We start from the raw sequence: 21,768 nt of genomic DNA on the forward strand, positions 1-21,768 counted from the left end.
TTTATATGTTTTATTTCTCTATGTAAGTCAGTATATGACGTTATTAGATTAAAACGTGTATACTCGGTAATTTAACAACTTATTTAATATAATATCAACTATTATTCACTATTTTATATGGTTATTTATCTGTGTAAGACAGTATTTCACGTTTATTAGATTAAAATGTGTGTCCTCGGTAATTTAACAACTTATTTCAGTTATCAAACTATTATTCACTATTTTATATGATTATTTATCTGTGTAAGACAGTATTTCACGTTTATTGGATTAAAATTTGTATACTTGGTAATTTTACACATTATTTCATTTATCCAATATTTATGGGTTTTATTTATTTATGTAAGTCAGTATATCGCAGTGTGACCCTATAACCGTGGTGTATTAGATTAAAATGTGTAGACTTGGTAATTTAACAACTTATTTAATATAATATCCACTATTATTCACAATTTTATATGTTTTATTTAACTGTGTAAGTCAGTATATTGTAGTGTATTAGATTAAAATGCTTATAGTTGATCATTTAACATTTTATTTTGCGTAATATCCACTATTATTCACTATTATATTTATCTGTAAGTCAGTATAGTGTATTAGATTAAAATGCTTGATAATTTAACATTTTATTTCACATAATATCCACTATTATTCACAATTTAATATGTTTTATTTAACTGTGTAAGCCAGTAATTCATGGTGTAATAGATTAAAATACTTATAGTCAATTTACCATCTTATTTCAAATAATATAAACTATTATTCACTATTTATTTGATTTAAACGCAATACTTTTTCATTTCTTAAACTCATAGAGGAAAAAACTATCTGTGACATTTTCATCTACTCAGAAAGATTTAAGCTAAATCTAGTCGGATAGACGCATAAAGATCACCTCATTATGTTCAACACATGTTTAAAATTTAAAACTTACTTTTAAATGTTTTTATAAAATTAACAGTTTATTTGATTTATTTATATGATTATTTAAAGTACAACGCGCTGTATTTTCTTAAACTCATAGAGGAAAAGACTTAGACAAACAGAGTCTCATTTCAACATGTTGAGTTCAACACATGTTTAAAGTTTAAAACTTACTTTTAAATGTTTAATGTTTTATTTATCTAATATTACTATGGCATCAATGGTATATTTCTTTAAACTCATTTGTGACATTTTCATCTGTTCAGAAAGATTTAAGGGGCAAAATCTACTTTAGGCATATTGACGCATAAAGATCAACTCATTAAGTTCATCACATGTTTAAAACTTACTTTTAAATGTTTAATAAAATGCCATGCTGTTTTTTATTTGTCATGGATGCAATTTATTTAAACCCTTTTCTTATTCTCTCCCACAGACATCATGCAAGATGACGTTCCATCTGAAAATCATATCCGTATCAAGACCTCGTCATGTTCATAATTTCATCATTCTGACTACATTATTCTACTATAATAAAATACATCCCCATTCCAAACATCCACCTGAAAAAACATTCCTACATTCCTCTCAGTCACACCAAGCAAATTGCCCGTCATAAACACACACACACAAACACACAGCCATAAACTCCGGAAACACATGGTCAGGGGCCAAAACTTCACATTCCATCTGGTGATCATGAAACCCCTCCCATCTACACATCCTGCCATAAAACAATAAATCAAGGGTCATAAATCAATTTTTGACACATACCCCCGCATAAATACTACTTAAATGGGCGTTTAGCTTCCGAAACACGCGATGTAAGCAACAGACCAAATATAATAGACTGGGCCATCTGACCAATCAGACCAGAGTAAGTTCACAGAAAGGAGCGATTTAGAGAGCCTGATTTCTCCGATGAGTTGTTTGAGAATCATTGAAAAATGTGGTGATGTTCAATGTATATTATGAGAAAATTAAAGTGTTTTTAGACTTTTGATGCATTTAAACCTGTTGTAGGAGACCTCCAAAACAAAATTAGGAACCTATAAATATAATAAAGCATAATAGGGGCACTTTAATAAATAGTTTTTGTTAAATGAAATCTAAATTACAATATAACTATTTAATTTTTTTTTTAATTATTACATTTTTGTAATTACATCCCATGATACCTCTTAGATTTGTAATGGATACATAGATATTTTGTTACAAATTAAATCTCTCAAACTTGATTAAATATGCATTTTTAAAAAACACTTTTAACAGTGCATGAATTGTTTTCACCCTAGAATATGCCAATATGTTATGATTCATTGTTTTTAAAAAATTAGGGGAACACCATTTGTCACCGTAATTGAAGAAAGACCCTGATTATTTCCTTTGTTACTATGGCTACTCATTGGTTAATTGATTATATTCATCTGTGCCTTGTTTGGTGCTTATTTTAGCCTGTGTATTTAAGCCCTCTGTTTTGTTGTACCCTTTGTCCTGTTTTGTCTATGCTATTTGCTTAGCTATTATTTTTCTGCCTCGCCATGTTACGGAATACCATGCTTGTTTAGTTTGTTTAATAAAAGTTTAAGAGTGCTGCAACTGGATCCACCTCTCTCACTTCTCCTTCCTTGCCTCAGCTACACCATAACAGAATACAGGACCACTAACTAGCAGCAGCCTTCACTGATCTTGCCCGAGAAGGTCTTCCCTTGTTGGAATACTCTGCCCAGTTCTGTGAGTTGGCCAAACCTAGATGATGCCACACTAATGTTGGTTGGGAGCAAACCATTATGGTTACAAGAACCAGACTAGTCCTCTGCACAGACCCTATGACCAGCTTCAACTCCTATGTAATGGACCCTGATCTTTAAGCTGAATAAACTGAATGAAATATTCTGAATTATATCAATCTGAAATTCTTACTTGTGTGATACAGCCTGGAATCAAACCATACCATGTTAGTTCGTCTGGCCAAAGGCGAACTGCCCCAACTAAGCACCCAACCTCCATTCACTGCTGGACTAGTTACGGCACAAGGATGCTCCTTCCAGGAGAGGGGAGTACTGTAATGGCTATGTTCTGTTTGTAGACTCTAATGTTGTGTTTTCTTTAGTACCTGTATTTCCTTTCTGTGTTTAGTTCCTATTCTCTCGGTTTCTGATTATTTCCGTTATTTCTATGGCCACTCATTTGTTAATTGATTACGTTCACCTGTGTCTTGATAGGTTCTTCTTTTAGCCTGTGTATTTTAGGCCTCAGTTTTGCTTTCCCCTTTGTCATGTATTGTCTTTGCTGTTTGCTTGGCTATTATGTTTTTAGTGCTGCAACTGGATCCACCTCTCCTTTCTCCTTCCTTGCCTCGGCTGCACCATAACAGATATAGAGTGACGACTGACAATTATATGAATTTTATGGAAGTAGTCTGTTTTACTGGTATAAAGATGTCATTGTTTTACATTATCAGAATTTCATCATACTTTTTGGCCATATAAATATCCAGAACTACACCAAATTGCATATTTTTGCTAAGTTTTGGAATCTAAATAATTTTGAGGTGTTCTTCCCCCCTTGAGTTTGAACTCCATATTCTTACTATATTCTATATGAGCCATAAAGGCTCAAATATGATACTTAAAAAAAACAGAACAAATGTAATTTTAAAATATATATTTTTTAATATATTTTATTTAAAGGTTCAATAAACTGTATCACTAAAAAAAAGTAATTTCATATGTCAGGCTTTACAAGATAAAATAACATTTGATGTTGGCAAACACATTAACTAAACATTTCATTATTTTAATGTTAAATATTAAACCAGAAACTAATAGTAAACTAGAAACCTATGCTATAGCTAAATCAAGGGTAGGCCAATTATAATACTTGGAATGCATTATAATATAGAAGAATGTAATAGTTCAGTAAAGAACACATGATGCATTCATACTGAGATAAATATATTTTTAATGAAACAGTACTTACCCCTCTGTATAGGTGTCCAGTCGGGACAGGTCATCAGAAACTCCCAGCAGCACATCCAGTGTTCCTACCTTCATAATTATCATAACAAAGAGTTACACAACCTACACCAACGGAATTATAGACAATTTAACCATAAAGTATTTAGTTTATCTGCCTCTCATATGTTGAGCCTTTTAACCCTGAGGCCCCATTTAACTGCATGGTCCCCCATAAATGTATATGACTTAAACCTGATAGACTGATAGACACACTTATAAGCTCTTTTCGTTTCCGTAAATTCATATGGAACAAACTGGTCACTAACTAGAGTCATGTTGCAATTATTGGTAAGTAGAACTTGTGTGTTCCATTATCATATTCTATCAGCTTCTGTTAAAGGATTAATTCAACCAAAAACTAACATTTCCTGATTATTTACTCCAGGCCATCCAGGATGTATTTTACACTGTATTTTTTTTTCAGCCATAGTCTATTTGCGACAGTCCAAAATCCATATTTAGACAGCTTCAAATGGCTTTACAGGTCCCCAAACAAACAAATCTAGCAAAACAATCAGACATTTTCAGAAAAAAAATCATTCTTTCCTCAATCATGTTTTCCTCAAAAACCTTAATTTCTCTTTGACTGAAGAAAAAAAGTCATATAGCCTACATTTTGCATACAAGTGTGTATTATTTACGATAAACTTATTTCTCCTGCAGTTCCTAAAAAGTGTAACACTGTGGCTCTTTGGTTCTTTGGTGCCTTGAAAATATAGTTTGATACTGCCTTTTAAAATCCTAAGAATGGGAGAATGGGAAACCTGCTTGGAAACAATCAATATTTTTGAAATTCATTTTTGTTCCATTGAAACAGAAATTACACTCTTCACCATTAAAATTGATACTTCAACCTAAAAATAAAATTTCTGTCATTGCTCACCCTCACATTATATTTGTATATTTTATATTTGTATATATTTGTATTATTAATATAAGAGAAGATATTCTGAGAAATGTCTCAGTCAGGGATTTTTGTTCATACAAAAGAGGTCACTAGGCTCCAAAATACACTGGGCTCTACAAAATACATTCTTTTGTATGTACGACGTCCCCTCGGGCGGCCAGGGCGGAGACGACCCTTCGGGCGGCCAGGGCGGAGACGACCCCTCGGGCGGCCACGGCGGAGACGACCCCTCGGGCGGCCACGGCGGAGACGACCCCTCGGGCGGCCACGGCGGAGACGACCCCTCGGCCGCCCGAAGGGTTGTCTCCGCCCTGGCCGCCCGAGGGGTCGTCTCCGCCCTGGCCGCCCGATGGTCTGCTTGTTACGTCTTGGCCACCTCTGCACTTGAGTCCTCACACTATTCTCAGCAGCCGCCCCGTGACAGAATGAACGAGCCAAGGACAGCAAACACACGGAGACTAAATAGGAAAGCAAACAAAGAGGGTAACGAGGGAAATTAGGTGAAGCCAATAATCCAATAACGAGGTAACAAGGTGGGAGGGGCTAGACAATCCAAAAGAGCACATGTCACACAGAGAACGTCTTGGTTGCGTATGCAACCCAACGTTCCCTGAAGGAGGGAACAGAGGACGTAGTCGACGGTCGACTGAATTGGGATCTCGCTAGAGAGCCTATCCTCTTCGAGTACTATTGAACGAACCAATGTAATTGGCGTGCGTGATTCGCATCACACACTCCGCCCCCGCGGCGCGGGTATAAATACGGAAGTGGATGCACGCACTAGTTGCTTTTCGCTGAGGAGCCGAGAGTAACCCGGGGTCAGCGGTGGTCCAGCGGTAGTGGCAAGGGGACTACGTCCTCCGTTCCCTCCTTCAGGGAACGGTGGGTTGCATACGCAACCAGGACGTTCCCTTTCAGTCGATAACGTCAGACGTAGTCGACGGTCGACTGAATTGGGATAACCTTTGAAAACGCCACTAACGCTGCCACCTTCCAGTGCCTAAACCAAAGCCTCCTGATGCCCCCGCAAATTTAAGGCGGGGAAGGACAGGGCTTAGGCCAGGGAAGTCACTGCTGTTCCTACAGGACCACTGGGAAAGCATTCCCCGTACATTGGAAGGAAGGGACGCTGCGGTAGCCACATCCAACCCAGAGGGAGGTAACGTGGAGAATACACATATGAACTGGGCGGAAACCGGGCAGTCTAACATATGGAATGTCACTGGGGTGGCTCCAGCCTAAGACGGGGGGAGACACACCGGACAGTGATGGCAGAGAGACTCTGCCCAGGGGAGGCACGGGCTCGCCGCAGGGAGCCGTATCGTGGAAGAATACACATATGGGGTCGCCGTAGGGACCGCAACATAATGGACCCAGCCTAACACAGGATTGGAGAGACGTGTTAGACCGAGTCCATCTCCAAAACTGAAAAAGAGATACTCCGCCCGTGGGCGAGATTACTCTCTTCCAGTTGACCTGAAGACCCAACGGGCTCTGGAGCACTCGAAGGGAAGGACACTGTGCTGATACTCCACCCTTACACGCAACCCACAGGATGGCCTGCGGTGCGGAAGGTAGAGATCTGTTTTTAACCACATGTCTTACAGGTCGGCGCTGCAGACCAATCTTGGGCCAAGATGGTCACGACCCACCAACTAGTAGCACGAAGAACGAGTTTACAACTGGCCTTCGTACCGGCTGGAGGAGCGGCTATATCAAATCCTTCGCCAGCAGGATAAGATAAGCACGCACAAGTCAGGAGCACTGCTCAGCACTCGGTGTGATGAATATCACTGAATTTTCAGGAGCACGTTTGCTCAACACCTAATGTGATGACTATCACTGACTTGAGCGGGGTAGCCGAGCCTGAGGTGGGACAGCAAAGTAGAGAGAGTGGTGTTAGTGTGCTGTGCAACACTTACCTGTCTCCACAAGCGGCAGGGGGCACATGAGAAGGCGGATGACCGGGTCCTCGAACGCACCAAGCTGCCTGCTGGCGACCAAGGGGGAGCTGAGGGGTGTAAGGCTATACAGGGTGACACCCGCCAGACTGGCCCTCTTGGGACCCAGGAACAGATGAAATTGCTCTCTCTCTGAAGTGTGGGTACCGTTTGCTCCGCTTTTTTTTTTTTTTTTTTTAGGGAGCCAGCGGCGGAACAGACACACACACAAACAAAGGGTCCACCCGGCCCTCACCCGGGGGGATGGAGTGACCGTGCCACTCCAAGAGCATCTCATCCATTCCTGGGCGGCCCGCTCCGGAATGCTTTCGCTGTCGCTTGCCACCTGGCTTGGCAGCGCCAGGAGCGGGCTGGGCGTCTCTACTGCGGCCGGCTCCATGCTGAGGCCAGGGTGGAGGCTGCTGCGGAGGGCCTGCAGGAGCGGCGGCCGGGGAACGGCCACGGCGATGAGCAGGCGGAGGAGCTGCCACCGGCGGCGGGTGGAGGCAGCAGCTGGCCACCGGGGCAGGATGTGCCGGATGACCTCCGTCTGCGCTTGAGCGGCAGAGAACTGTTGGATGCAGTTCTCCACCGCGTCGCCGACCAGCCCAACATGGGATATTGGGGAGACCAGGAACCGAACCTTGTCCGCATCCGCCATACCAACCAGGCTGAGCCAACGAAGGCGTTACTGGACCACCAAGGTGGACATCGCCAGACCGATCACGCACGCTACGACACTCATCCCCCGGAGGGTGATGTCGGATGCAGTGCGGTGCTCACCTATGAGCGCACGGTCTGGATTACCCTCGTGCATGCCATGGGTGCCCTAGCCAGCAGCAACGCCATGGCACGCAAGAGGAAGCGGCTTGCCCACAGGCTTTGTAAGCTCTGCCCGTCGGAACGGACGAAAACTCACAGGCCTTAGGGGGGAGACGAGGATCCCCCCAAAAGGCAGCGGCCGCCGGACACAGGTGCACCTGTGTCGACAGACCGCTCCAATGGAGGGACACCTCGCAACCCTTCACCGTTCCTCCATCAAGGGTAATGAGGGGGAAAAGCTATTCAGGCAGTTTCTGGCAGAGAAAGATGCTGTTCACCACCTGTTAAGCTCTCCATGCATTTCGGGAAAGAAAGGCACTGGGGCGGCGAGCTGAGAACCAGCGCGCCCCGCCCCAAGATACCAAACTCCAGATTCCAACCGAGACTGAACGGGACACGGTGGAGGTTCCACTCGAGCCCGGCAGCCTCGGCGACCCGTTTCAGCATAGCTGATAATTCTGGATCCGGCTCGGGCAACATTGAACTCCCGGAGGGAGACAATGCAGCCGAGTCATCATCTCTAGAAGTCAGCTCACCCTCCGATGCTGCAATCGGCGTCCTGTCCTCCAGGGGAGCCCCGAGTGAAACCGCTGGCCCACCCATTACAAATGTACCAGCAGACAACACTGGAGGCTCCAGTGGTTGCAGTGGAAGGGAGGAGTGAGGAGCCCACAGGGAATGGTTGCCGGGCGGGACATCCAACACTATCCTCCGGTCACCCATCCCACACAGCACCCGAGGGTGGGGCATGGTAATGGGGACTCGCTCTCCGCGAACGAAGGCGAGTCTCGCCCTCAACACTGCGACAGTCATGTTCCCACAGTGAAAACATGAGCTGTCCACAAAAGCTGTCTCGGCGTGCTGTAGGCCCAAACACGTGACACAACAGTTGTGACCATCAGAGAGAGACAGGGAACGACCGCACCCAGAAACGCACGGGCGGAATGACATCTTGAAAAAGAAGCAAACGCACCCGTGTTGCTCTTTCAGAAAATAGGACCGTCACCAGTGCCGGAGCACATAGGGGAATGACCGCGGCAACACTGAACAGAGAACTGAAACAGTGAAGCACTCACTTTTCCGCCCTCTAACCAGCCATCAACACACACAAACATTTAGAAATTTGTTGCTGTTAAAACAGCAGTTGAGAGCTCAAAGCTCGCGATCACCGCTGCACTCACGCTGTAGAACACCAGCACTGGGAGAGTCTTCCTGAAGAACACCGACACACTCGCTCGTTGTAGACAACAGCACTCTCAGAGACATCAAACGATCGGCTCCGAAGCGAAAGGCAACTAGTGAGTGCATCCACTTCCGTATTTATACCCGCGCCGCGGGGGCGGAGTGTGTGATGCGAATCACGCACGCCAATTACATTGGCTCGTTCAATAGTACTCGAAGAGGATAGGCTCTCTAGCGAGATCCCAATTCAGTCGACCGTCGACTACGTCTGACGTTATCGACTGAAAAGGAACTCATGACAGCCATACACTCACAGTAAACAAGACCATACACAAACACAAGACCAGGAATGTCACGGCTCTGTCACCAAACCAAGAATAACCAGAATAGCCGTGACAGAACCGTGACGAATAGATCAACTGAATTTTCACTTTAAGTATATTTTTCTAAAATATATTTTTAGAAAATATAGTAAAGGACAATTATTTTAAAGTGTGTTAAAAGTTGTATTGTGAAAATAGGTAACAGCATGATTCTAATATACTTTTAATATATTTAAAGATAGTGCCATTTTTGATAGAATATTTGCAATCTATCGTTGAAAAAGGGAATATAGTTCAATTGCAATAAAGTATACTTTTTTCACTAAGGATTCCATTCCATTTTCCTCATGAAAATAATACAGATTTTTTCTGAAGCTTAAGCATCTCCTTCAAGCCATATTTTGTACTCTGGAAAATATCTAAGTATAAAAATGTTTGGTTTTTTTTTTTTAATAGTTTTCATTTACCTCCATTGGGGGAACTTTGGCTAACATTCTGCCAAGCTTAACAAACAGTAATGTCCAGTTTTTCCACTAACGCCATTAACTGAACGTGCGTTCAAAGTCTTCAATAATATTCCAAATTTTTAATAACATTATTTATCCATCAAAGATGGACTGTTTTTCCTTAAACGTTTTATTTGTTTTTTAAATGATACTACTTGTTTCAGAATGATTATAAATTTTTTTTTTTAAAAAAGTAATGTTCCCATAATTTGTGCAAAATTATAAATTAGAAGGTTTCCTTAACTTTCACTCAACATTTAAAGAACTGGACGTTTTGAACGTTCAGAGTACATTCAGAAATAAAATTTTTAGAACTGGGAACATTAGCAAAACGTTCTTTTTCAGCTGGGATTCAACCATGACCCGTAAACTGGCGAACAGTGAATCATCTGAGATTCTTCAGAGAGAAGTTGAAGAATAGTGTTTCCTACCTTCAGCTCTGGGACATTGAATCTGGAGCTCGTGGCCAGACCTGATTTAGATGCGACTCGTTTGAGTTTCTCTAAAGACTGACAGCTGATTTTATCCAGAGGAAGCGAAATCAACCAGAACTCCATGATGCTCGTCCTTTTCACCTGTGACAGGAGTCTGTGACTTACACAGGAGTCAATGATGAACTCTAGTGGACGTACCCTGACCGCTCGCTGACTGTATCATTGGTTTGCTGACTACAGTGTCGGAGAAGATTAGGTTTCTCAGACAGACGAGCACAATTCTCATGTTCTAAAGACACTAAAGTTTTATGATGAGAGTGAATGAGGTAATAGCTCAAGATCGGCTATAGGAAATGCTCTGTGAGATCCATCTTTTTACAAAACTCGGTGTGCAAAACACAAATGTCATAAGGTCAAGTATTTAATATTCCAGTCACTTGTGAGGAATGTTGAATACATTGGTAGATGAACAAATCCCCTCACTTACTCTGAAAATACAATACATGCAGCACACCAATTACTAATTTATTTGTTTGTTTATATAATATTTAATTAAACTGTTAGACAAGGCCTACAAGTTTATCCTGACTTTTAGAACAAATAATAAGCAATTCATGATTCACATGGATTCTGACTTGCCTATTTTGTCATGTTTCCTGCAGGCAGGTGTCAAATAAAACAATGAATGAAGATAAATATGAATTAAATTAGATGAAAGAAGTTTAACTCTGTGTACTTCATGTGGTCTGAGGTATGTGAGGTAAGGCAGACAGTGCACTGTTATGTAGATTGATCGTAGTGAGAGAACAGGTGTTATGTGCAATCACACCGTAATGAGAGGCACACGCTCTTCTCACATTACATACAGTACAATTCGTTTCCCATCACGTTTTTTTTAAGCATGACTGTCTCCTTATTTTGGATGTGTAGGCAGCTATTGTATCTGTATTATTTTCTTTTTATTCAGGCTAAGGGGTCTAGGGCCTAGAAATGTATAAGTGAAATTTGGTATCTATTCAGTGCCAATATTGGGGTCAGGCTCTCAAAACCTCAAGCACCATCTATAGGTAAGTGCACCATTTTATAATTTATAATAAAATTATTTTATTTTTTTCATTTAAAGTCATCAATTAATAGAAGTTTCAATAGTCTTTTCTTCCCTATTGTGACGTATATCCGATTGAAACTGCTTCTAGAACAAGAACAAATGTGGGCGTGGTTTGATTTTGTCTGTGGGGAATTGATTGTATGGTTGTGGTTTGCTATTGGTGGATCTCATGTGAGTGACAGGTTATTGCCCTGCCCTCGTCATCAGAGAAGAGAAGAGTAACAAGAGGGAGAGGAAGTTACTTTGATTTACGATTACCAGGCACATGAAAATATATTATTTCTCCACCCATGGCAAGTCTAGTGGTCACAGTGGAACAAAAAAAAACTGTTATTGGTTTTATTTTACTGTTATTTTATTTATTTTATTTATCTATTTTTATGATTTATATTAAAATATATATATATATATATAAATTTGAGGTTATCCTGTTGTAGCCAACAAGTAAGGCTGGCCATTAAAATTCAAGTCAAAATGGTGAAATTTGCAATGAAATTTTTCTGTCAACTAAGTTTCTGTCTCCTGCAGAGACAGTTCCTGGATAACAGTTGTCATGACTCATGACCCTGTGTATATGTCCACTGATGATAATAAATTGTTTGCCATAGGTTTTTATCATAATTTAAAATATCTGCGTGTCAAAGGAGACACAGCTGTTGAGAATGTTTCAAGTTGACTATGTTACTTGTTTGCAGAGGTGTCAATTCCAGGGGTCAGAAAGTAAAAGTCCTGCCATATATTTATTCCACCGATTAACTCAGCCAGTTGATTTCACTAATTAGTTCTATCTCCTGGCTAAAAAACTGTGCTTATTAGCAAATCTAGATGATTGGAACAAAATACTGAGGAGGAATTTTACTTTCTGAACCTGGACTTGACACCTCTGCTTCTGAATTTGGTACTGGGGTCTATATGACCCCAAATCAACAAAAGTTTTTTTTTTTCATTTGTCAAAAAAAATTAATAAATCCAGAATAAATCTGAAACTTTCCATACCGCAATGAAGTCCTGGTACTAGAGCACAAATGCAATGTGGAACGAACATGATCACTTGCACACACACGTGCACACGCACACAAACACACACACACAGGTGTGACTCCAATAGAAAGCCTTTTTATTGAAATTGGCAAATAAAATCAATAATTCCTGCATAAATCTGAAAATTCTCACACATAAATGAAGGCCTGGTACTAGATCACTAATACAATGTGGAATGAACATTATCACACACACATGTGCGCCCACACACACACAGACACTAATACACACACAGCTAGAGAGAGGTGTGACTGCAATAGAGAGCATTTTTATAGAAATTGGGAAATAAAATCAATAATTTCTGCATGAATCTAAAACTTTCACACACAAATGAGGGTATGCTATGAGAGCACAAATACAATATGGAAAGAACATGATTACACACAGATCACATACACACAGAGAAACACACAAACAAACAAACAGGTGCGACAGCAAAAGAGTGCATTTTTATAGAAATTGGGAAATAAAACCAATAATTCCAGCATGAATCTAAAAATGAAGGCCAGGCATTAGAGAAAAAAACAATGTGGAATGAGCATGATTGCACACACACACACATGCACGTGCGCACACACAAACACACACAGACACACAGGTTTATTTACTCTTCACTCCTGTTCATATCCGCCTATAGCTGTTTGTTTTTCGTTTTTATTTACTTTTTAAAAATTATTTTTTTATTCTATAGTTAATAATTTTGTACATTTTGATTATTGAAATATGTAATTGCAATCAAGTATTTTATTTTAGTGGTAACTTATGTGGCATTATCGCAAATTTATTTGGCATTACTGCACATTTATATAGCACTATTGCAATAACAAGATACTTCAAAAGACCTCAAACAACAACAAAATTAATTCTAAACTTTGACAAAATACTGATTTAATGTATTTTAAACGTTTAAATATATATATATGCATAACAAAAGCTGTTATAAGAACAGGAAGTCACATCCAGAAAAATGAATGGATCTCTATGGGGCCTCTGCTGGATGCATATGGTAATTACAATTCCAGGCTAAAAATATATTATCTACAAAAAACAGCTAACCAGCAGATGGCAGAATTATGCATCTAACACCTATATCAATATCCAGAAACAATTCCTATTTAAATTTGATCATCATTAATGCGTTTTTTTAATAAAAAATTAATATTTCATGCATATGCTAATGGTGTAGTGGAGGAATTCTGCAGTAAATAGGTAAAAAAGTACTTCATATCCCCCAAAACACAGCATTAAAGAATAGATGAGAAGTAAACAAAAAAAAATTATATGTTATTTGTATTATTAAAAATGTATATTTTTTGTACAATTACTCTATCAATTGTTGGGGTCATATGGACCCCAAAGCCAAGATTTGTAAACAGGAAACGAAGACAAAATGAAGGTTAAAAACAAAAAATTGGAATGCTGTTTCTCATATCCTTCAGGGTTTATTTTATACTCACACAGGCTTGCATAACATCTCTTAAAATTACCAAAACAATCTTAATGGCAGATCTTAATGTTGCTTGATCATTTTGTTCAAAAAAATTTTTTGGTTTTTTCATAACAGGTAGCCTACATTTATTTCAAAGTAGAGTACCTAGTAAATAGTAATGGATAATTTTGGCTGTATTTTTAGTTAATATTAAATGTTAATGTTAACAATAAAATGCTTAAAAAGATTTTTTTTTTAAATATCTCCCTATTCTTTGCGATCGGTGAACGCTAGGAAGTAGGAACTATTGTCCGGGTGTGTTTCCACGCGGACTTCATCATCAATTCTCTCCTCACTTCCTGTTGTGAGTCCACGTGGGTTTTATGCTGATGTTCATGCCAGCTAACATTAGTTATTCAGCTTTTACATGATTTTATGAGATATGTTTGAAAGCTCTGTCTGATCGCTTTAGAGATGCAGGTGTCTAGTGTGAATAACGTGAAGATATATAATCTGAGTCACGGGAAATCTCTTCCGGAGGTAAAACTCTTCTTCTGTTTGTGTTAGTATGAAGCGTGTTGATAGTTAGCAAGGTAAATACAGTGACAGTAAACACTGTTGTGTAAGACCTCATAATGTACCAGTAATTCAGACATCAAAAGTCTAACCTGCATAGCTTATTAGTTTTACTCATTTTACCTGTCAATTACAGTTAGTTTTATGACTAACTTCACCTTTAGTAATAATGAACAAAATAACCCTTTTTTCAATGTATTTAAAATAATTATATTGTTTTCACGTTATTTATATGTTACACAGCTGAGTTTACATTCAAGACTCTTTTATAAATACTAACGTTAATGCTTTTGCTTTATGTACTACTACAGGAATGTAGTACATATTACATTATTATGTGTCATTGATGTCTCTAACAGGTTTAGTTATGTGATTATGATGATGCTAATATTCATGTTTAAATTCAACTTTAGTTATCAACAATTATTAACGCACCTCATGTAATTTTTACATGCAGAGCTAGAACGTTTAAAAACATCTGTGCTTTTGTTTTATCGTCTTAAATGTAATATGTGTATATATATATATATATATATATATATATATATATATATATATATATATATATATATATATATATATATATACATACATACATACAAACAGTATCGGTCAAAAGTTTGTTACTAATATTACTATTTTTGATGTTTTTGAAAGAAGTCTCTCCTGCTCATCAAGGCTGCATTTATTTGATCAAAATATTGGTGAAATATTATTCAAATTTGAAATAATGTTTTTTTTATTTGGATATTTTGTAAAATGTAATTTATTTTTTTGATGTAAAGCTGAATTTTCAGCATCATTACTCGAGTCTTCAGTATCACATGATCCTTCAGAAATCATTCTGATATGCTGATTAAAATCAAAAACCAGTATTTTAAATTGTACTAATATTTCACAATATTACTGTTATTTCTGTATTTTTTTATCAAATAATAAAATATTGATGAGCAGAAGAGACTTATTTCAAAAACATTAAACTTAGTAATATTTTTAGTAATAGTAATAATAGTAACAAACTTTTGACCGATAACATCTGAAGTGGATCAAAACCTTTCATCAAAGTTATACGTGAATTTTGAACAATAACAGTTCTTGTCTAAGGACAACTTTTTTGATCCACGTCAAAAGTTGATTTCTATACATATATGTATATGGCTCTTAAGAAATAAACATTAATTGCAATCCCTAATTGGATATGTTTATTTCAGTGGCTGTCTGATCGAAAGAAGAGAGTTTTACAGAATAAGGATGTTGGTGAGCTACTTCAACATTTTATGTTAAATAATGCTATTAATAATAATTTTTGTGAAATGTGATAAAACCGGTTTAAATGTGATTATAATTTATGGCACCCTTTAATTTAGTGAAATGTGCATTATTTTTAGTTGGCATATATTTTGAAAGGACATGTCATATTGTGTACAAGTGCCTGTAATATTAAGGCTATGAATTAGTTCATTTTATTTGTAATGTGAAACTGTGTTCACCAGTGATTCAGTTTATACCTTGACAATATTACCTTTATTAATAATAATAATATTTACATATTTCTATGGCCTATATAGTATGATCATTTTCTTTTAATTTCAGCTAAAAGCAGACGACTTAAATCATACTTTGATGGTTCCTCTGTCCCCTTACTTTAGCACAGCTTTCCACACTCTCTCTTACACTTTCTCCTGTAGAGTTTTAAAAGAAGACATGTGGTTATTTATTTCTGTCTTCGTGTCTGTAATAGACATCCAGAGGAGGATCGAGCTCATTCAGGATTTTGAGATGCCCACAGTCTGTACCTCCATCAAAGTGTCACGAGATGGCCAGTTCGTTTTAGCTGCAGGTCTGTACCTCTACCTGTGCTTTTTACATAATGAATATAGAGTGGGAACAGATGAATGGTGAACATGGAAATCTTTTTGAATGCTTTCAGGCACGTACAAACCTAGAGTCCGATGCTATGACACTTACCAGTTGTCTCTAAAGTTTGAGAGGTGCCTGGACTCTGACGGTAAGTGTTATAATAACAATATAATGCATGCAAATATGATGTTATCGGCCAATCAGCATCCAGGGTCTGAACGCTTCATGTTATATGTGCTAGGAATAGTGGTGTAAGGTTTTGGGTGCTGCTGCTCTGTGATGGTCTCTGTAATAAAAGCCCAATGCACTGAATATTTAATGAGACTGTCCACACAAAAACAACCTGAGCTCTCATTAATGTGCCGCTGATTACAAATAACACAACAGATGATGGTTAAAGCTGTTGCTTGATGATGACATTGGTTTTATTCCCTTCACAGTGGTGGCTTTTGACATCCTATCAGACGACTACTCTAAGGTAAAACCCAAATGTGTCTATTTCTGTTTGTCTGCGGCTTATTTTATTTTTGTATGTGAATTGTCTAGAGACCAGCACAATCCTTTAGAAGTCTTAAAATCCCCCTGTAGCCAATCATGTTATCCTTTAAAACTCATATTTGATCCCCAAAATTACACATTTAAATGTTTTTTCCTTGAAGAAATGTCTTGATGACTTAAAATATCTTGAATGTAACTCGACACCCTTGCCTCATTTAGTATACGCGGTTCTATGAATGTGCAAATGAGCCCCGCCTCCACACACTCACTCAGCTCAGAGGTCCGCTCATTGACGATCACATGTTGATCTGATGGTTACAAGGTAGTTCGTGACGTCAGAAACACCAGCGATTTCAAACAGTGTTTTTGAGACTGTCTTGGGTTCACTGCAGTTTTAAGGAGAAAATACTCAGCAATGGTGTTGAATTATGAATTTACACATGGTTAGTCTTAAAGCATATTAAAAACACCACATAGACATATAAACATCATTAAAAACTTGATTTCCTCCACAGGAGGACTTTACATTTTTTTTAAAGTCTGCATGAAAGGAAATTTGCAAAGCGTTTTCTTCCCAACAGGGAAGAATCGACGAGTGCAATGTCCGTTTTATGCCGAGTCTTGCCGACTTCAAAAAGGGATTTTTAAAACTATGCAGAGACCCTGTCATCATGATGTTTGAGAGTTTATGTTGTGATATGACAAACGTTGACTAGAAATGTGATGTGATTTCAGAAGGATTCATTTAGTCTATTTTGTGTGTTCCAGCTGGTGTTTCTGCACATGGACCGCAGTGTGGCGTTTCACTCTCAGCACGGCCACTACTATAAGACCCGCATCCCCAAGTTTGGCCGAGACTTCTCTTACCACTACCCTTCCTGTGATCTCTACTTTGTTGGTGCCAGGTAAAAACAGAGACTGTTCACACCAAGAGCATATATATTGTTGTCATTATACTGAATATATTCCTTTTATGGTTGTCTGGAATTTATGTTTGGTCAAACGTGGCATTCTGCAGGCTTGTATTTGTATAATCATCCTTAAACAGCTAGTTTTTTTTATTTTCAATTTTCAATTTTAATTTCTTTACATTTCATTATGGTCACTTTTTCTTTTCTTTTTCTGCTGTTAGTAAGGGATCAGTAAGATTATTGGTAATACTCTTGCTAACATTTCTTTTGCTACCATTATTAATGTACAAACTAGGGGTGGAACGGTACATGTATTCGTATTGAACAGAATCGGTACGGGCGTCACGGTTCGGTGCACGAATTTACACGTAGAATACACGGTATAAAAATAAATAAAACTCTAAATAGCGATAAAATTCGCTCAATTCGCGTTTGGTCTGAACGCAGCATAATGAACAGAGTGCGATGTCAATATTGCAATGCTGAACTGTGTGTACGCGCGCGAGAGAGGGAGAGGCGCGGGCGCGATTGAACTTGTGTGTGTGAGAGAGAGAGAGAGAGAGAGGCGTGTGTGTGTGTGTGCCTGTGTGTGTGTTTGTGTGAGAGAGAGAGAGAGAGGGAGAGGCGCGGGCGCGATCGAACAGGTGAAACAAAAACATACTCCGTAAACATATAATTCAAACTGCAAAGTGTTTACATATAATTGTGTACACTCGCAATAAAACACAACATTGTGCTTTTGTCACACTCTCTTGTCAAACTGTAACGTACAACTGTCACCCAACCAAAAGCACACGCACACACACACACATACACACACACACAGTTTTACTTTTAAATTACACATTCTACATTGATTAAAAAAAGAAAATCAAATGTGGTTTTTAATGGTAGCCTAGTATTAATTTATACGGAAATCAATTATTTATAATTCAGATGAGAATAAAGTTAGGGTTAATTAAAATTAAGAAAAACAAATATATTGATTTGAAATATGGCAAATTAATTTTAAATTCATTCAAACATACCAAACATATCGCAAGGTCTTTGTCTTTTTATTAATTTAATAAACTAATTAAATTATATAAAACTATTGTCAGTGCACTACAAATAAACTGGTTCTATGCCTTTATTAATAAAACTTATTGAAAAAATACAAGGCTTAAGACATTTATAAAAATGCCTTCTGCATTTTTGTTTTGCTTTTCACTCCATTGTACCGAAATCGTACCGAACCGTGATGTCTGAACCGAGGTATGAACCGAACCGTGACTTCTGTGTACCGTTCCACCCCTAGTACAAACTAACATGAACTGTAACATGAGTAATATTTATTAATCTTTGTTAATGTTAGTTAATAAAATACAGCTGTTCATGTTAGTTCACAGTGCATTAACTAATGTTAACAACTTTTGATTTTAATGTATAGGTGAATGCTGAAATTAACATTAACTAAGATTAATAAATGCTGTAGAAGTATTTTTCATTGTTACATCGTTATCTAAAATGGTTAACAAATGAAACCTTATTGTAAATTGTTACCCATTTCTTTTCTTTTTTTAGACCACTTTTATCGAGCAAGAATGCTTTTGATTAAATTGATCAAAAGTGACAGTAAAGACATTTAAAATGTTACAAACGATTTCGATTTCAAATAAATGCTGTTCTTTTGATGCTGTTTTTCCCAATATTACTGTTTTTATTGTATTTTTGATCAAATAAATGCAGCCTTGGTGAGCAGAAGACACTTCTCTCAAAAACATAAAATATCTTACTGATCCCAAGCTTTTGACCAGTAGTGTAATATCCATTTATTTGTGTATCTGTGTCATAAGCTATGAGTAATGCATAAGCTATGATGCTATGCTATCAGTATATAAATGCATTAAAGCAAGTGAAATATTTATAATCAGATGCCTGTCCATCTGACATGAACACAAGTGAACACCCGGTGTGCTTTTTCAGTTCACTCTCGATGTGAATGGACCTTTTGTCTTCGATTCGCTTTGATTTTTTTCATTGCCATTTTTGTTACGACCTTTAGAACCATTACAAATTATAGACATACACGGGACTCTGTGCAAAACCCTTTTAACTCTTAACTTTGTGTCCTCTCTTTTGTTTTGTTTTTAAATGAAATGCATGTGTAGCTCAGAGATCTACAGGCTGAATCTCGAACAGGGCAGATTCCTGAACTCCTTGCAGACAGATGCTGCGTAAGTATCTCTCCACCAGAGGCCGCCATTATACAATCCTAAACACCAACACTTCAGGTTGCATTTTCAATGAATCCATTCTATAAGGAATAGGGGTGTAACAATATTTAGTTTCACAATATATCGCGATAAAAAAATTCATCAATATGTATCGTGGATAGTTAACCTGAAAGTGTGAGAAAAAAAATGAAGTTTTCAGAGTTTTAGTGTCAGTACTACATTAAACTACTTTAAATAATGCAATGGGGGAATATTTGTGGGTCCTGATGATGCCAAATGTCTGATGTTACCAGTAAAAACATTATTTTAAATATATCTAGTCAGTGAAAGAGTGCATGTATGTTAATTTAAAATAATTATGTTTTCAGCTTCATGAATATTTTTAACCTGGTGTCACCATTGTCCTATGCGTTGAGTTTCCAGCACCAAGTCATGGTCTATTCATTTACACACACAGTTTCAAACCAAATTTAGCATTTTAATTAACAGGACATTTTTTGTTAACCTTTTACCATATGCCTTGGAGTATCGCAATAATATCGTATCGCGAGTTCAGTATCGTGATATGTATCGAATCTTGACATGAGGGTATCGTTACACCCCTAATAAGAAATGTATATTTTTTTAGTAGATGATCACTATTTCTTTACGTTTTTAATGCGTAGTCTAGCTGTGTGACATACACATTTAAAATGACATTTATATTCTATCATTTAAAGAGCGACGGCTACAATAAGATATAAGAACGGGATAGAAAATGCTGTTTATGATAGTTTGAGATAAACTGCCAAACATTAATTCTCATATTTTCGCAGGGAAATCAACGTGTGCGACATCAACCCTGTTCATAACTTGTTTGCTGCGGGAACATTAGAGGTATGTGTTGATGCCAGTAGATTGACTGATGTTTGTACTGCTGTGTATCAATGAGCGTGTGTGTTTGTGAAGGGCAGAGTGGACTGCTGGGATCCTCGTGTCCGGGGTCGAGTGGGTGTTTTGGACTGCGCTCTCAGCAGCATCACTGACGCCACTGAGTAAGTTTCATTCATCTCTGTTATTCATGAACAGAAATAGTTCAGTGTTCAGCCAAGAATGAACCATTTGTCATTGTTTACTCTCCATCTCGTCTATCAATACTTGTATGATTGTTTTTCTGGCGACTCATAAGAAGTGTTGTGCAATGAAAATATCGGCGGCCACGACTGTTAAACAAGATTTTCTGTGAATAAGGTTCAGTCTGTTTTTCATATGGCTTCATAAGACCTGAGATATCACATTAAATATACTCTGCTAGTCAAAAGTTTGGGAAAATTACAGGCTTTTTTTATGTTTTTGAAAGATGTCTCACCTAGGCTGCATTTATCTGATCAAAAATATCAGAAAATCAGTAATATTTTGAAATACTATTACAATTTAAAGAACTGATTTCTATATATGTAAAAATGTGATTTATTCCTGTGATCAAAGCTCAATATTCAGCATGATCACTCCAGTATTCAGTGTCACATGATCTTTCAGAATTCATTCTAATATGCTGATTTGATGCTCAAGAAATATTTATTATTATTATAATTATCATTGTTGGAAAAAGTGTTTTTGTGGAAACTGTCAGATACTAAAAGTTTTGAGTAAGATTTTTAAAAAAAGATTGTCTTGACTCAACTAACATATAGGCTTAATAGGCTCCATAACAATCAATTTAAAATACAATCAGCAACAGTTTCCCCCAACAAACTGGAAGGAGCCAGATAGCCAGGATTCAACAAATGTCATAAAATTGATCTGGGGTGAGATATAACAGCCGTAAAACATATTTGACAGCCACTTACCAGTCAGTTTGAGTGACACATGGCTATACTTACTTAGCATATACATGCCAGTCAGTTTGACACTGTAAATCAGAAACATTGTTTTTTGACACGACATCCTGTCAATCATGAGTGACAGGGGACCATAAATCTACCAAAAAGGGTTATAAATCAATCAAACGTGTATGTTAATACTACTAGGCGTGTTTGAAAGCACAAGCAGGACCAGTCCACTGAGAGACGCCTGCTTTCAAACGCTCCCG

General features: G+C 37.9%; 2 protein-coding genes across 2 annotated transcripts in view; one reads left to right on the top strand and one right to left on the bottom strand.

Moving 5' to 3' along the window:
* atp6v1c2 (ATPase H+ transporting V1 subunit C2) overlaps positions 1 to 3,980 on the bottom strand; it is a 48,701-nt gene extending 44,721 nt beyond the window's left edge. Inside the window, exon 1 of the mRNA XM_077238236.1 lies at positions 3,907 to 3,980. Within this exon, the coding sequence (XP_077094351.1) occupies positions 3,907 to 3,980 (74 nt within the window). The remainder of the gene's footprint in view (positions 1 to 3,906) is intronic.
* Positions 3,981 to 13,949: 9,969 nt separating this feature from the next.
* The window catches only part of nol10 (nucleolar protein 10), a 34,166-nt gene continuing 26,347 nt past the window's right edge, over positions 13,950 to 21,768 (top strand). The window contains exons 1-9 of the mRNA XM_077238576.1: positions 13,950 to 14,176; positions 15,424 to 15,469; positions 15,954 to 16,052; positions 16,143 to 16,220; positions 16,513 to 16,550; positions 17,339 to 17,475; positions 19,632 to 19,697; positions 20,513 to 20,573; positions 20,646 to 20,731. Coding sequence (XP_077094691.1) covers positions 14,111 to 14,176; positions 15,424 to 15,469; positions 15,954 to 16,052; positions 16,143 to 16,220; positions 16,513 to 16,550; positions 17,339 to 17,475; positions 19,632 to 19,697; positions 20,513 to 20,573; positions 20,646 to 20,731 — 677 coding nt within the window. The 5' untranslated portion in view covers positions 13,950 to 14,110. The remainder of the gene's footprint in view (positions 14,177 to 15,423; positions 15,470 to 15,953; positions 16,053 to 16,142; positions 16,221 to 16,512; positions 16,551 to 17,338; positions 17,476 to 19,631; positions 19,698 to 20,512; positions 20,574 to 20,645; positions 20,732 to 21,768) is intronic.

This window comes from Siphateles boraxobius, unplaced genomic scaffold (assembly GCF_051911475.1).
Source record: "Siphateles boraxobius isolate OS27281-9 unplaced genomic scaffold, OSU_SipBor_1 22, whole genome shotgun sequence".
Classification (NCBI taxonomy): Eukaryota; Metazoa; Chordata; class Actinopteri; order Cypriniformes; family Leuciscidae; genus Siphateles; species Siphateles boraxobius.